This window comes from Glycine soja, chromosome 10 (genome assembly GCF_004193775.1).
Source record: "Glycine soja cultivar W05 chromosome 10, ASM419377v2, whole genome shotgun sequence".
NCBI classification, from domain to species: domain Eukaryota; kingdom Viridiplantae; phylum Streptophyta; class Magnoliopsida; order Fabales; family Fabaceae; genus Glycine; species Glycine soja.
The window spans coordinates 53,106,585-53,122,942 of record NC_041011.1 but is presented as its reverse complement, the minus strand read 5'-3'; the positions used below and the strand labels follow the sequence as shown (position 1 = coordinate 53,122,942).

The window sequence follows — 16,358 nt, the reverse complement described above, 5'->3', positions numbered from 1 at the left end:
TGACGGAAAATGGTGGAAACACATGACCACTAATTTGGTAGAGTCACTAAATTCGGTGCTCAAAAAAATTTAAAATTTTCCAATCACAACCTTGGTCAGAGCCATGTGTGAGAAGTTAAATAAATATTTTGTTCATCGTGGGACTTAGGCTGATGCAATGATCGCCTCCAGACAAGTTTACACACTTATTTCAGCCAAATTCATCATTGAAGAGGAAACTAAGTCCAACACTCACTTCATTCAATAGTTTGACAGCCAAAGATTTTAATTTCAAATTGAGGAAATAGTGAATACGAGAAAGAGGCGTCGAATAGGGAAATTCACTGTGAGGCTGGATCAAAGAACATGTGATTGTGAGAAACCTCAAAAGTTGCACATGCCATATGCACATGTAATTGTTGCATGTAAGTACATCAATATAGATTACTTGTAATATGTTAGTCCAATGTGCACATTGAATTACGTGTCAAGTGTCTACAAAGTCCTGGTAGCATACATGCGTCACCATGATTACTGGTCATCATATGAAGGACCACAATTATGCGACAATCCAACCACGAGAAGAAACAAAAAAAGGTCAACCAAAATGGTATTCAATCTACAAGCTAGTTGGTCATTCAAAAAATAGGTGCCCCTATCGTCCCGGAAGTTCAAGTCAAACAAATTAATTTTCTTTTGCTATCAAAGTATTTCATTTCACATCATTCATAAATTAATAAAACACTCTTCAACTGTATAATTTAATGCTAATGTAGATTTTCAAAACAAATTTACATCGTAATATTTTTAACTAAATTTTTTTGTATTATAATCTTCTCCAATTTTATTAATTTTCTTTATTTATATATTTTAAAAAAATAAAATTACAAAAAAAAGCAAAAAGCACGTTGAGAATTTGGGGTTTGGGGACCCGAATTCTCAATGTTAAAATTGAATTTTTTTTACTGTGTGAATAGTAAATTGTATATTGGTGTAAATAATAGGATGAGTTGTATATTTTAGTAAAAAAAATTTGTATATTTAGGAAGAAATCAATTAAGTTCATAGAACCTTATGATTCATTTTATAGTGGTGAAATTAATTTCATGCGTTTAATTTTTCTAATTAGATATTGTTTTATAGATGTGATAATTTGGCGTTGCATCTTATCTTAATCTTTTTTCTGATAATTAGTAAATATAGATTTTTTTCTCATTTTTAATTTATCTCAACTGAGTCTCTTGTAGTAGAATAAGAGATCTATTCGTCTATTTCTTAATTGTAAAATGAACCAATTTCAATTTAAAGAAATGTCCTTAAAAAGAAATCTTATTTATGCTTTTAATATGATGTCGTAAAAAATACCCAGGAGGAGCAGGGAGTAACAAAAGTACTAATAGCTAACAAGGATTTGAAAGTGGTGTTCCTGACATTTGTTTGTTTAAAATCAGCGGTGGCAGAGTAATTAATAAAGAAAGAAAATGGCATGAACAGAGGATTAAATTGAATATATTATGAGACGAGGCAGAGGCAATGACAATAAATAATAATAAAAAAAACCCTTATTAAGGGGTTAGGGACAATAAGCTTTTATTTGGTAGTTAAGGGTCAAATAAGCTGTTTAGTGTAGAATATAGCCAGTTAAAAATTGAGGACGTAGTTACAAATAATCGCAAAGCCAAAGCCCTCTCTCTCTCTCTCTCTCTCTCTCTCTCTCTCTCTCTCTCTCTCTCTCTGTCTCCTCCATTTCTGTGCCTCTTCTCTGTCGTTACGACCCTCTCTCCTAAACGGCGTAACGGAAGGAGTCACGTGACGTGCCGAAGAAAAAGGAAAAGGTTGATGGCTTTAGAGCAGGAGGGTCAGAATAGGAACACAAACGGCGTAGTGGATGCTGGAGATGAGGGAGGGAAAGCGCCGAGACTGCCTCGGTGGACAAGACAAGAAATTCTGGTTCTGATACAGGGAAAGAGAGACGCTGAGAACAAGTTCAGGAGGGGCCGAACCGCGGGTCTGCCATTCGGGTCGGGTCAGGTGGAGCCGAAATGGGCATCGGTATCTTCCTACTGCAGAAAGCATGGAGTGAACAGAGGTCCGGTTCAGTGCCGGAAAAGGTGGAGCAATTTGGCCGGAGACTACAAGAAGATCAAGGAATGGGAGTCTCAGATACGGGAGGAGACGGAGTCGTTTTGGGTCATGAGGAACGATTTAAGAAGAGAGAGGAAATTGCCCGGATTTTTCGATAAGGAGGTATATGATATTCTTGATTCACCAGCGGCCTTGGCTCTCGCTCTTTCATCCTCATCTCCTCCTCCTCCAACCACAACCAAAACAATAACACTCCCTGCTGAGGAGCCTCTGCCTCACCTCTATGATAGTAATCGGAGCGCGCCCGGTGACGGTGAGGATGGCTTGTTCTCAGATTTTGAACAAGATGAAGTCGCTGCCAGTTCGAAGAAGAACAAGGACATTCCTGCTCCCATTCCTATCTCAGGTTCAAATTTCATTCCTATTGCTCTCTGTCTCTTTTAAACTTTGAACACACACGCTTTCTTGACCTTTTCCTTTATGTTTTCTTCTTATTGATTTACAGAGAAGCAATACCAACCACTCCTCCGTCGATGCCAAGCTGAAGGTAATGCTCAATATAGTGCACATTTCCCTCATTACTCTACTTTTACTTTAGTCTAGGAAGCAATATCAAATTCATGACCATCTTGATCGACTATTATAATTTCGAGGACTAAATTGGTGATTCACTTAAACATTAACTTGTAAGTAAAAAAACTAAAAAGTATTTTAATAAAATAAGAAAAACGAAAAATGGTTTTCGTTACATTTTATTCAAATTCTTTTGCAGTTTTCAGTTACTAATTTATATAAATTAATGTTATGTTACACCTCAATTACATTTTGGTTAGTTATTGAATAGAATTTTGAAGTGGACTTAACTTGAACAACTAAAACTATGAGGATAAATGTGAGTAATTAAAATTAGGGGGAAAGCCACACATAGATTAGCAATTTAGTCATTTTCAAATGAGAATATCCATTTTGGCAAATTTGCTGAGTTCATAATGTGTGCCATCCATAATTGATTAAAAATCACATGTATTGTCTTAAGAGTTAAGACTCGAATGATATAGTATGTATTTGGTTTTCAGTTATCACTTGCCACCCATTTGAAAGCACTTTCAACTGAATCTACGAGTCTAGTGTCATTGGACACAATGGTCTGTTTGAAGCTTTCTAAAGGAAAACCAAACACAACAATTGTTAGCAATAACTTTTAGTTGTAGAATTATGTTTAATTAAACTTCAATCATGTTTGGAGAAATACCACCCCCGATCCTATATATAAAAGAAACAAATACTTAACTTGTTAAGACCAATATAAGTGGTTAAATTAGTTAATTTTAATTAATATTTTCATAAATTTAAGTATTATTCTAAAATTATCCATAGAATTAATTGGTTTAATATCATGACACTGCTCACAATCCAAGGAATAATTTTTTCAACCAATAGGTATGAGTTGTATTGTTAATGGCTCAATAAATGCATCCATTCTCTTGGAAAATGAATGAAATCTTATTAATAGACTTTACAATAAATTAAGGATATAAAAGAAAATATAGACAAAAAATACTAACTTTTGTTTTTTATATTAAACTTTTTCCCTAAGTTAAAATTAACTTGTGAACTTTAACTTTTAAAAAATTGAGGTAGATAAGTTGATTTTAATTTATATAACTTTATAATTCATTTTGATTTATATCCTTTTCTCTTATAATTACTTACTGAAAAGTTTTTCTGAACATGGCCTCCATATTTGATCTGATTATGCTTCTATGTGCCGTTCTTGAGATAGCTTCTATGTGTTTGTTTTAGTTAGTTAAACTGCACTTAATAACAAGATGGCTAGCCCAAAATTATGGAAGCTACTTCGGTGACCTTTACTTTATCTCCAGAATATGGTGAAATGGAGCTTTTAGACCTTGAATTAGCTAAAATCCATCTGTCGCAGCTTGCTCACCTTGTTCGATATCTATAACAATACTTTTGTTTCTATTGCTGCTTCTGATTTCTGCCATGAGAATAGAGTTGATTGTTTGCTCTTTCATCAGTTTCCTGTTAATGCATTTGGTATTTCAATAATGCCAAGATATAATGATTTTCTTGGCTAAATTTCATTTACTAGAGTTCACCTTGTAACAGTGTCTATGGGAATTAGTAGGACTGAATCATCCAACGTTAAAATGATCTAGAAATTGTTTGAAAGCTCGTTTATAAATTATGCATCTGTACAATATGAATTAGATCAAAATTCCTTACATATAAGTAAATGATGTCAACCTCTATAATGACACAAGTAATGCTACTTATAAATCCTCACACTCTCACTCCTCCGCAAGTCATTGGATATTAAATTCAGCCATAACTTTACTCTTTTTTTTTTTTTTTTTTGAAATGGTCCAAATTCTGTACATCCCTCACATGGTATGAGTAGTTCTTTAATGTTTCAAAAGCATGTTATTCATAATTGGCAAATTCCTAGATAAATCATTCTCAGAGCTCCATGTAATAGCTTAGGATTCTGTGATAACTGCCTCTCAGCCACAAGCACTGATTAGTCGATTTTAAACTTTTTAGCTTCTCATAAATAGACTTCAAAGCAAAGTGCTGGTTTAACGATGATAATATTGAGGATGCAACTGATGCTTGATTATACATTTAACATGTTTAAACATTCTTTTTATTCTACAGATGTGACTAACGAGAAACAGTCCACTTCAAATCCAGAAATGGGTTCTACTTCTCAAGGAGAGAGGAAAAGGAAGCGGTTAGCAACTGACGGAGAGGAGGAAACTTTGCAATATCAATTAATTGATGTCTTGGAAAGAAATGGCAAGATGCTAAGTGCTCAACTTGAAGCGCAGAATATAAATTTCCAGTTGGATCGTGAGCAGCGTAAAGACCATGCAAGTAATTTGGTTGCTGTGCTTGATAAGCTTGCGGATGCTCTAGGGAGAATCGCTGATAAATTATAGTGCAAGAGCAATCAGAATACAGTGTACATAACAGTTGAAGTCCTGTAGATAATAGTGGTTTCTGTTATTTATCTCAGCAGGTCTCCTAGAAAATGACTGCCACACTTGTTCCCCGTTTGTTTTTCTTTCTGGATATGCCATATTTTTGTGGTTTATTACTGCCATTTTAGGATTATATAGACACCTTTGGATTACTACTCTTTCTCTCTTACTGTTATATTAATATACATGAGGTCATACGAATCTTTCTCTGGGAAGTAAAGCTGGTTGTATGGACGACATTCATGTTTATATGCACTTTTATTTGTTATGGCTTTCATTTATGGTTCATAATTTATTTATTCCTCAGGCAGTCTGGCTCACAGAGTCGTCTTACCCAATTCGGTCATGAAAAAATTGGGCTTAAATTATAATTTTGTTCCTATAAATATCCTATTTTTGGTTTTAGCCCTTTAATGATTTTTTTAGTACTGTCATTTTTTTTGTCCTTGTCAATTTTTTTTTTGTTTAAATCTTAGTTGTCTAGTAATAACTTTAACTTAATAATGATATTGACAACTCATTAATTGTTATGTTATCAAAAAATTTAATGTGATAATAACATGTATTTCTTTTTAGTAAATTGTTTTTTTTAAGTGTTTGTCAACCTGTCTTATGCCATCAACCAAAATATAAGGGCCTATTTGTTTTTATCATTTCCTGTTTTTATTTTCAATAAAAATAGAAAACATGTTTGGTCAGATGTTTTCATTTTTAGTTTTAGAAAACAAATCCAATATTTTGGAAAATTCCGAAAACGAAAAAAAGCCCTTTTCTGCTTTTCCACTAATTGTGCAATGGTATTTGTGAAGTTTTTAGACCTTCTTTTCATTTGCAACACACTTTCTTTCACTTCGAAGCTAGTAACCATCCATTTCAATAATGTGATGGTGTACTCAAAACTTGCCTTCTCTCCCAATGGGTGCTGTACAAAGAATGCCATTGAATAAATTTTCGAATTAATGAATGGAAAAAATTTATTGAAGAAAATCAGAAAATGAAAAAAAAAACATATTTTCTAAATGATGAAAACTTGAAAATGAAAATAATTTTCACAAAATGAAAATAGGAAATATTTTCTCAAACCAAACACACCTACTTAAAAAAATTACATAAAAATATCTCATTTCTGACAAGTCATTTTACTGTCAATATTATTATGAGATGTGATTAATTAATAGTGTTACTTGACAACAAGAACTAAAACTAAAAAAGAATTATAAGACTAAAACAAAAAAAAACTTCAAAGAACAATAAGATATTTTAAAGGTACCAAATTATTATGCAAGCAAACAAAAAAACTATTCAATCTAATTTAAGGTCTGAAAAGTGAAATCACCAAATGATTCTTCTTTGAAATTATAAATGTAAAATATTATCTTTTTATTCTTTGGATAGAAAAAATAAATTGCCTGGTATTTATAATTTTGAAGAGTTAAATAGTTATTCTTTTTTACGAATCAGAGTGTATCTAATATTTTTTTTTTTTTTACCGATTTTAACATTCACCCTAAATTTATAAATTGAACCAAAATTGTTTAGGCTAAAGATAACATGACAGGCAAAGTTAAGATGCAAGTCAAGATGCATAATAATATTGTAAAATCATCGAGGGGTGCGAGGTATGTTACCAAATTCTAGAAGAACTAAATTTCTTTATTCACTTTAGACTCTTTTGGTTGTACATGTCGAGTTGAAGGTGGAGAGAGTTTCTAGAGGTGCCTTGATAGTTATGAAGAAAAACTTGAATAATAAACAATATGACTTGCAAGGTAACATGATAGTACAATCGTAGTTTATTTTTATTTTAGATCTTGACCAAAATTGTTTGTGACATGAGATTAGCATTGGAAAATTATGAGATGTAGATAGAAACCATGTACTATAACAAAAGTAGAAAGATTCATTTGAGATCTCTACGAATGAGCATTGTTCATGATTTAAGTGTCTACCTCTTGTAACGTAGAACAAATGCAAATCATCCAACACCACGGTAGTCCACACAAGCAAAATGCCTTAGAACATTTTTTTTCCAATGCTAGCTGATAGATAGGATTTTATTAAGGGTTAGCAAGACCAGCACATCCTCTAATTTAATTCAGCTCAAAGTTGATTTGGATAGGTTTGAGTTTTAAAAATAAACCGTATCTTGAAAACGGGTCCGGACTATGTCTCAAGTTGATCCAACTTAGTCCAAGGTTCTATATTATTTTAAAAAGACATGTTTTAGCAAATATATATTAGTAATATTTTTTTACTTTAATGGATAATATTTTGTAGGTTTAAATACTCTCGTCTCTTATAGTTGCATTTACTTTTCAATTTGATACATATAGTTTAAAATATGTCAATTTGGTCCTTAAGTTGTATTTTTTTTATTTAATTTCGTCCTCGTCGTGAAATCACTTTAACGTCGTTTGTTTAACCACGACAAATTATTGTTCATTGAACTTCTCTTTTTCTATATTACTCATTGTACTATTCATCGATTTCAACCTTTTACAATCACAATCCACCACCATCCAAAACAAATGTTATCATGGATTGAAAACAATAATCACAATTCTACGATGCAACTCACGAGTTACAGGGGAACTGGAAAAGGAGGTTCTTTGTTCTTGATAGCTGGGGAATGCTGTATTACTATCGTAAACAGTGCAGCAAATCTTCTGTAAGCAATCTAGTGTGAAAATTAAGTTGGTTTACGAAGCAGCCTAATGTGCTTCTTTATATCAAGTTTCACCATATATTATGGTAATTTATCATTCTAGGGGTCTAGCAGTCAACATTCTGGACAGAAGAATAGTTCTGAGTTTGATTCTGGACTTTTGAGTTGATGGCTGTCTTCTCATTATCATGGTGGGGTACATGATGAGAAATCTGTTGCCCATCACACTGTGAACCTGCTTACATCAACAATCAAAGTTGATGCCAACCAATCAGATTTGAGGTTTTGTTTCAGGATCATTTCACCAACGAAGAACTACACTTTGCAGGTTATTTGATATTATTTTTGGATTTTTCTGTTCATAATGATATCAGAGCATAGATTTTAATCTTTATAATTTAATTCCTCAAATTAAACTTAAGCTTGTCAGTGCAGGTAGAGAGTGCTCTGGAGCAAATGGATTGGATTGAAAAGATAACAGGTGTTATTGCCTCATTGTTGAGTTCTCAGATTCCTGTAAGGATAACTGCCAAGAACTTTTGTTAAGTGACAGTAGAATTTCACCACCAATTTGATTATTGCTCTCCAATTTTATCAGTGTTTGCCTGCAAGTCCAATGGGAAGTGATTATCATAGGTCTGCCAGTGAGAGTAGTTCTTTTGAAGGCTCAGATTTTGATCACTCTGCATATGCAGCAGAGAGAAGTCTTGCTTCTGTACATCTTGAGTGCCCCTCAAGGGGTTTGCAGCTGCAACAAGACTGGACTAAAAAGTGAGAAGCCAATTCATGTGTTACGAAGAGTTTGTGGGAACGATAAATGTGCTGATTGTGGTGCCCCTGAACCTGATTGGGCTTCACTAAATCTTGGTGTTCTTGTTTGTATTGAGTGTTCTGGTGTTCACCGAAACCTTGGTGTACACATATCAAAGGTATATTGTACAAGGGCTCTCTCTTGATCCTTGCTTATGTTACATCAGCAAATCAGTTATTTACTTTTCAGTTGATTGGGGTTGTAAAAGTTCTGTTTTGGTGTAGAGAGAGAGAGAGACGCATGTTAGTAAATTATAATTGATTACACTACAATGTGTAGTGACTCTTGTATTTATATTACTAGGTTTAAGAATGTGACGAAGATAACTATTGTGGCCAATTGTTGGCCCTTAGGTACTAATAATAAAAGAACATTGGGGAAGGATATAATGTTGGTGGCAATGTATTTATTGGAGAAGCCATCTTTCAACTATTGTGAAAAGTATGCTCATTTTTGTCATATAGGCCTATTTAGATAAATTTTCCCATAAGCACTTATAGAAGAAAAAAAAAATAAGTAAAACGAATTAAATTTTTTATAAACTAAAATCAACTTATGCATTTAATTTTTATAGAAGTTCTTCTCATTTAACTTGTCCACATTCTAAGGTAACTTCTCAACATGCTAAGGTGTATAAGTTGATTTTAGTTTATGAAAAAAGCTAAATATACATTTCACATTCTTGAGTCTTCACTTAACAACGTAAGGTTTTGGAATTATTGGTTCACTTAGAGCCTTTATGAGTTATGACCAAGTGGTATAGAGTTCAATCCTCCCCACCCTTTATCTTCTAATAAACAAAATATTGAATTATAGCGCAAGGTAGGCGGGCCTAAGCATTATCCACACTATGGGCCTAAAGGGTTCTTGCACAGAGGGGTATGTTAGGGATACAATATAAAATCATTCTTGTGTCTTCATCTAACAGCTTAAGCATTTGGAATTGTTGGTTTATGACACCCATCTTAAATGCAGCAAAATTAGCTGGTCATAACTTAATCACATGTTTTGCTCTATATTGGTAATTTTAGAATCAAAACATCTTGTCTGCTAGGTGGAAATATATACTTGTGTCTGGTTGACTTCCATCCCTCTACTTGTATATGTAGGTATTAACCGTGGCTTTCGTATTAGGGCTTGCACAGATTGCTCATCTTGTTGCTTTTTCTCACCTTTTGTTGCAGGTCAGGTCTCTCACACTGGATGCAAGTTTGGGAACCTTCTGTGATAAGTTTGTTTCAGTCTCTTGGGAATGCTTTTGCCAACACGGTCTGGGAGGAACTATTGGAATCAAGAAGTTCATTTCAGGTTGATCTTGTCCCCACAGGGTAAAGAATCCCCATTATTATATCTTTGTCTTAGACCACTGATTATTATTTTTTATGACGTATTGCTGATATTTACTTATGCTACTCATGAAGCTTAAACAAGTCTAACAAATCACCGATTCTTTATGAAGCTTACCATTTTGACACTTTTCCACCTTTAACAACACCAAACACTTTCTATAATATAGCTTGGGAATTTATCGTTGAAAAGTAAATTTTCCTTCTCAGCATCAATAGCTTGACTTATATTTTTGGAATTGTGTTAGAATGTTAGCCAATACAATTGATTAATTTTTCATGCAACAACATAAACAAATGATGATGCAAATAACTAGTAAGCTGCGTCTTTTAAACATATTTCGTCCTCTGATCATGAATATAAGAAGAATAATTATTTTTTTTCTCGATCTTAAATATAAGAAAATTTTAGTTAATTTTATCTTATTTAATATTATAATCTCTAAAATATTCTTAATTTTTTGAAGTATTATTTTCAATGATTCTTCTTTATTCGTGATACCAAGTTTCAATGAAAAAAATTGATCCCTATAAAAATAAAATGAATAAATTATACTTGCATCCCTTTTATTTTTTTCAAATTACACCCGACACTTCTCCTAAACACTGTTTAATAATTTAATAGAAAGTAAGTACATGATAGTCATATGTCTTTTAATGAAAATTTATGTCTAAAATATCTTCATCTTCTTCCTCACACTCACACCCTCTGTGTTTTTTTCCAAATTGCACCCAACATCCCTCCTTTTTCCACTTTACAAAAAACTCTTTAATTGTTTAGTTCACATTACATCCAGACCCTCTCCCTCCTAAACATTGCTTAATAATTTAACAGAAAATAGACACATATTGTTCATATGACTTTTAATGAAAATTCATGTCTAAAATATCCTCATCTTCTTCTTCTTAACTCCATAAAAGACATGATACCATTTTCAACCTAAAAATATTTTAACACTATTTTTTATTTTTTTTCTAATTGAACGTTAATCCAACTTTTAGTTGGAGGTGAACCCACCTTGTTGATATGCATGTGTTAATACCCTTCCTTCTTCTTCTTCTTCTTCTTTTTTTTAGTTCAATTTTTTTGGTCCGTGTTAGGTCGCTTGACTGTTGCGTTTTTGTTGGACGTGTTCTCAGCAATGTCTATTGTTTGAATATGATCTTTTGCTTCAAATTTTAGTGTTTTGCTCTCGCATTTATGTTTTTAACTCCTTTCCTTGAAATATTTATTTTTGATCGTTAGGTGTTTGATATAATATCTCAAACAAGAGATGCATTTTCTTCAAGTGTTAGCAATAATGAAGTAAGAGTCAAATATTAAAGAAAAACTTATTATTGCCTTAAGAAAGATCATTTCACAAGGTCAACTGTTAATTTGTTATTGAGTATTTAACAAAAATGTTAGGGCAATTTCGTCTGCTCACATATTTCAATTGACGTTAGTTAACGACATTAACAAAAGGAGAGATAAAAGTAATGTAAAAAAAGGAAGGGATATCAAGTGCAATTTGAGAAAAAACACAGGGGATACAAGTGTAACAAATATGTTAGAGCAATTTCATCTGTTCATATATTTTAATTGACCTTAGTTAATGGTGTTAACAAAAGGGATAAAAGTAATGTATAAAAAAGGAAAAAATATTGGGTGTAATTTGAGAAAAACATAGGAGATGCGAATGTAATTTACTCAAATAAAATATATTTTGCTAGTCCTTAGTGGAAACTTGATTAAATGGTTCCATGACATGATTAACGGACTTAGGTACTTTCTCTAGCTACTTTTCATACTACCATCTAATAGAGTTATCATTGAGGACCAACAAAAATATGCTTTATTTTTATAGGAATCAAATTAATACAAATTTTTTTTATAAGGATGAAATTAATATTTTTCAAATTTTACAAGAATAACAAACATATTTTACCCTTTAGTTTTTAATTGAGATTGTGTCATATGGTTAACTAATTTTCTAAGTTAAGATGAATCAATTTTTTGTTTCTTTTTTTTATATTTGAGAAAAATATAATGAGAGTTGAATTATTATCTATCCGAATAATATAATACTAATGAAGAAATAAATTATTTCATAACAACTAACGAAGTCTAGTTCAATAAATTAAAAAATTATTGCTTGGCTTATTCTCTACTTTGTAGAGAAATTATTCCTACACTTGTTCTTGGCCATCTCAACTAACGAAGCTGGACTTCTCACCTTTCTTATTCCTACACTTGTTCTTCGTGGATGACTCTTTTTGTCATATTTGCTGCAAGGAAATTCACCCAGCCCATCAAGGTACCTTTACTTTTTGTCTTCATACAAATTTATATCCAAAATTCCCTGATCTTGGTCTCATGCTTAACATCAAATTCAAGGATGACATCGGTGACAAGTCTGTTTTCATGTTCAATTCTCTCCCTGCTCACCAGAGGAAAGCTTTGCTTGACAAATTACAACAGCAAAAAAATCAGAATTAAGATGGATGTGGGAAATTTTTTTAAGAGACCATGTCACGCTCTGTGAGCAATTATCTCATGTAAAAGGAAATAGTTTCAGCCCCTACCCTAGAAACATGATATCAACAGTAACTAAACCACTTTCCCATATCACAATTATAATGCATGCTTGATTCAAAGTCTGCAAAATGACAATTTAGTGAAGGTTCATTGGTGTACAAGTATTTCATTTAGTTCGTTTATTAATTAAACAACTATTTAATTATCAGTACATGAACTAAACAAAAAGTCTCTATGTTAAACTTTATATAAACTTTATTTAATTAAACATGTTTATTTGGTATTTTATATAAACTTTAATTTTATTTTATTGATAAAAAATGTATTTTAGGTATTTACAACTTTAGTTTTTAATTAATTTTAAACTCTTGTAATTTTTTATTTGTAGATGAATTATTTTAGTTACATTTTTTATTGATAAATTATTTTTCTCATATTGTGTATTCTACTCCTAATGTTTTGATACATATTAAAATAGTTCCAATAAAATTTAAAATAACATAAATATGAAATTTTATGTTTTTTTTTTCTGAATTATCACAGTGTAGACATTTTATTATGTTAATTAGTGTAATAGGTAATATAATCAGTGTAATGCAAAAACTATTTCAATATATATATATATATATATATATATATATATATATATATATATATATATATATATATCATTCATCAATATCTCGAAGTTTAATATTTTGTCTGTTAAAAAAGTATAATATTGAAATACTAAATTAAGTATTATAAATATTATAATGATTAAAATAAATAGTGTAATATAAAAATATAATAATTAAAATAAACAGGGAGCGTAAAAATATAATGATTAAAATAAATAGAGTATCATAAAAATATCCAAATAAAAAACATATTATGTATCACTATCATTTGTTAATATCTTATGTAACAAACGAGTAAAAATAAGAAAATCCTATATCATGTATCGAAAAGGTATAAAAAAAAAGCTTAATTTATGAGAAAGAGAAAAAATATACCTTATGTAAAAAGGAGTAAAAGGGAAACTTATTATACATGTTAAGGATGAAAGGGAAATAACGATAAAAAGTTAGAATGCGTCGTTTTAAAAAAACACTACTTGATTATAAATAATATAATGCTTAAAATAAAACAGTGTAATATAAAATAGTAAAAATAAAATAAAATAAATGTATTATGTATCATTATTATTTATTAGCATCTTATGCAACACATGAGTAAAAATAATAACTATTGTGTATAAAAAGGTAAAAATAATAAATTTTCCAGTAAAAATAAAATAAAATTCTACCTTATGAGTGGAAGAGAAACAAAACAATAAAAAGCAAAAGAAAGTTATCTTATGTTGTAAAGAATAAAAAGAAAACTTAATATACATATTATCATGTTAAGGATTAAAGAGGAATAAAAAAAAGAGTTAAGAGTTGATGTTTTAAAAAAATCTACTTAAAGCAGCTTATAAAAATTTATTACAAATTACTAAAAAAAATATTGTTTGTCGAAAATTTTCTAGTTAGTGAAAATTCTAAAGACTAATTATACAAAAATCTCTAATTTGAAAAATACATTAAATAATAATTGGAAATAAAATACACTAATTACAACAATGAAGACATTCCAATTATCCCAAACAATAACATTTAGATTACAAGAATCTTTTCAATCAATATATTAATTTATTCTAAACAATAAAGTTTTTCTACAATTAAAAATAAAAATAGTAAAAATTAAAATGTTTCACTTATTTATTTTGTATTTGGTATCTTCACTAAAATTCTTAAATATAATAAATGAATAAATTATAAATAAATTCATGAATGCTAATCAATATTTTTAAAAATAAATAAGATATTGAACCGGTCAAGACACAAGTTCAATGTTCAATGATTCAATCTAATTGAAAATACTTGATAATGAAATATAAAAATATGGACTAAAAAATCATTATTTATTAAATGACTATGTGATGATACACAAAAAAAAGTCTTTGTAATTAATAATTTATTAAATAAGTGAGAAATACAATCATTAAGAAAAATATATTTGAAATGCTCCTAGTTTGAGAAGATTCTTATCTTTTTTTTCATTTAATGAAAAAAATACTAATTTGTTTTAACTTTATTCTTTAAAAAAAAATTAAAAATAAAAAAATATATTTTTAATAGGATATTTTGATTTGAAGACTTAAAATGTATAGATACAGTAAGTGAATCAGAAAATAAAATGCTTGTAATTATAAAAATAATATTATTTTCTAAAACCTTTTGAATATAAAAAGGAAAGAAAGAAAAAGTTGTTGTAGTGTGGGAGAGGTTGGTGAGGTGTGGGGATGGCTTTTGCGGTGACGCCTAAGATAATATCGGCTAGATTCGAAAGGGGGAATTATGGAGGAGGGGATCGGCTAAGGCTGAAGCAAGTGAAGTGTGGTATTGACGGAGGTGTGTCGAATTCCAACTACGTGGTGCCGCTGGACAATTTCTCCAACTCATCCTGCATAACACGTCCTTTAGCCGAGATACTCAGAGACCTCAATAAGAGAATCCCCGATACTATCGTCAACTGGGACAATATCACCCAGTGATGGCTCCATTGGCGATCCAGTTTCAGCTGCTGAGGAAATTGCTTTCTGCAAAACTTGTGCCCGGTTTGGTCTTGGCTTGTATTTGTATCATGAAGATGAAATGACCAGTTTTTAAGCTTCTAAATTTTTGTTTTGGTTGGATGTGAATAGAGGTGGCTGTTAGGTACTTCTATAAAGCACTGTCAAGTATTGTGGAAAACGTGAAGCCATGTCTTCTTTTTATGAGGATCCGATGCTTATGTGTATTCAGGTTTCTTTTATTGCTCAGGTACTTTTATGGCTTTAAGTTTTGTAAGTTATGGTGGCCTAAAGCCTTCCATTAATAAATGAACCATTATTATTATTATTAACGCAATAAAGTCACTCTGTGCCCGAACTTAAAAGTAGTTAGATGTAACTTGTTTTGAAAGACATAATTGTTGTTGGAAATTAAAATAAAATATTATAATGATTTATAACAATTGAGGATAAAAATATCCCGAAGAAAGATGATAACATCGAAAGGGATTATCCCTTTATAATAGTTATAGATTATTATTATTTGTGTCTGGAATGTTTTTATTTTTTGAAAGGGGGGCTGAACGATGAGATGTTTTCTCAATCTTTAAGCATAGGGAAGTAATTTCTGGAGGTTTAGTCGGAAAAAAAAATCATAATAAAATAATGGATAAAATATGTTTCGGGTTCTTGTAAAATTTAGAAAATATTAATATTTTTATAAGAAATAAAACAATTTTTTTTATTAATTTGATTTCTATAAGAAATAAAACATTTTTGCTGGTCCTCCATTGCAACTTCGTTAAACAATTATTTGAAAAACCCATTATTGATTCGCCTTCCTCCCTAAAATAATTTCATTAGAAGTGATGAAAAATGGTAATTTTTAAGGTATTTATCATTAAGGACTAACAAAAATATATATATTTTTTTAAAAACCACATTAATACGAATTTTTTTATAAATATGAAATTAATATTTTTTAAATTTTATAGAAACTTCAAACATATTTTATCTTAAAATAATAATAAAATCAATGTTATATCACCACTTAACGTCCAAGATAGATAAAAATGATTAAAATATTGGAAGGAAAAAGTTCAAGAATATCAAATGATATTGAAAAAATTCAGGAATGAAAAAACATAATTTACAGTAAAAAAAGAAATCTCTAATTAAATATATTTTTAAAAAATAATTATGTGACAATTTTATAAATATTTAAGAAATAAAAAATATGCATATGTATAAGTTGAGTTTGGATTAAATTGAATTAGTTTTCAAAATCAAAAGCCGAAATATGGTCAAATCCAGTAAAAAAATGTTTTTTTTTTTTATTTCTTCGATTTTCAGTTTGGTCAGATGCACCATCAA

The 16,358-nt window shown here is 30.3% G+C and overlaps 1 protein-coding gene and 1 pseudogene across 1 annotated transcript; both read left to right on the top strand.

Moving 5' to 3' along the window:
- Nucleotides 1-1,637: 1,637 nt before the first annotated feature.
- On the top strand, nucleotides 1,638-5,346 carry LOC114369155 (trihelix transcription factor ASR3-like). The gene is made up of 3 exons (XM_028326342.1): nucleotides 1,638-2,470; nucleotides 2,570-2,611; nucleotides 4,744-5,346. The coding sequence occupies exons 1-3, from the start codon at nucleotides 1,819-1,821 to the stop codon at nucleotides 5,025-5,027; spliced, it is 978 nt and encodes a 325-aa protein (XP_028182143.1). The 5' UTR covers nucleotides 1,638-1,818; the 3' UTR covers nucleotides 5,028-5,346.
- Nucleotides 5,347-14,698: 9,352 nt separating this feature from the next.
- Nucleotides 14,699-15,102, top strand: LOC114371880 (annotated as a pseudogene).
- Nucleotides 15,103-16,358: the final 1,256 nt, after the last annotated feature.

What these genes read in the sequence shown, in the direction of transcription:
- LOC114369155 (XM_028326342.1), top strand. Translation starts at nt 1,819, where the DNA reads ATGGCTTTAGAGCAGGAGGGTCAGAATAGGAACACAAACGGCGTAGTG. An exon ending in TGCTCCCATTCCTATCTCAG is followed by an intron (nt 2,471 to 2,569) that starts GTTCAAATTTCA and finishes ATTGATTTACAG; the next exon opens with AGAAGCAATACCAACCACTC. An exon ending in CCGTCGATGCCAAGCTGAAG is followed by an intron (nt 2,612 to 4,743) that starts GTAATGCTCAAT and finishes TTTATTCTACAG; the next exon opens with ATGTGACTAACGAGAAACAG.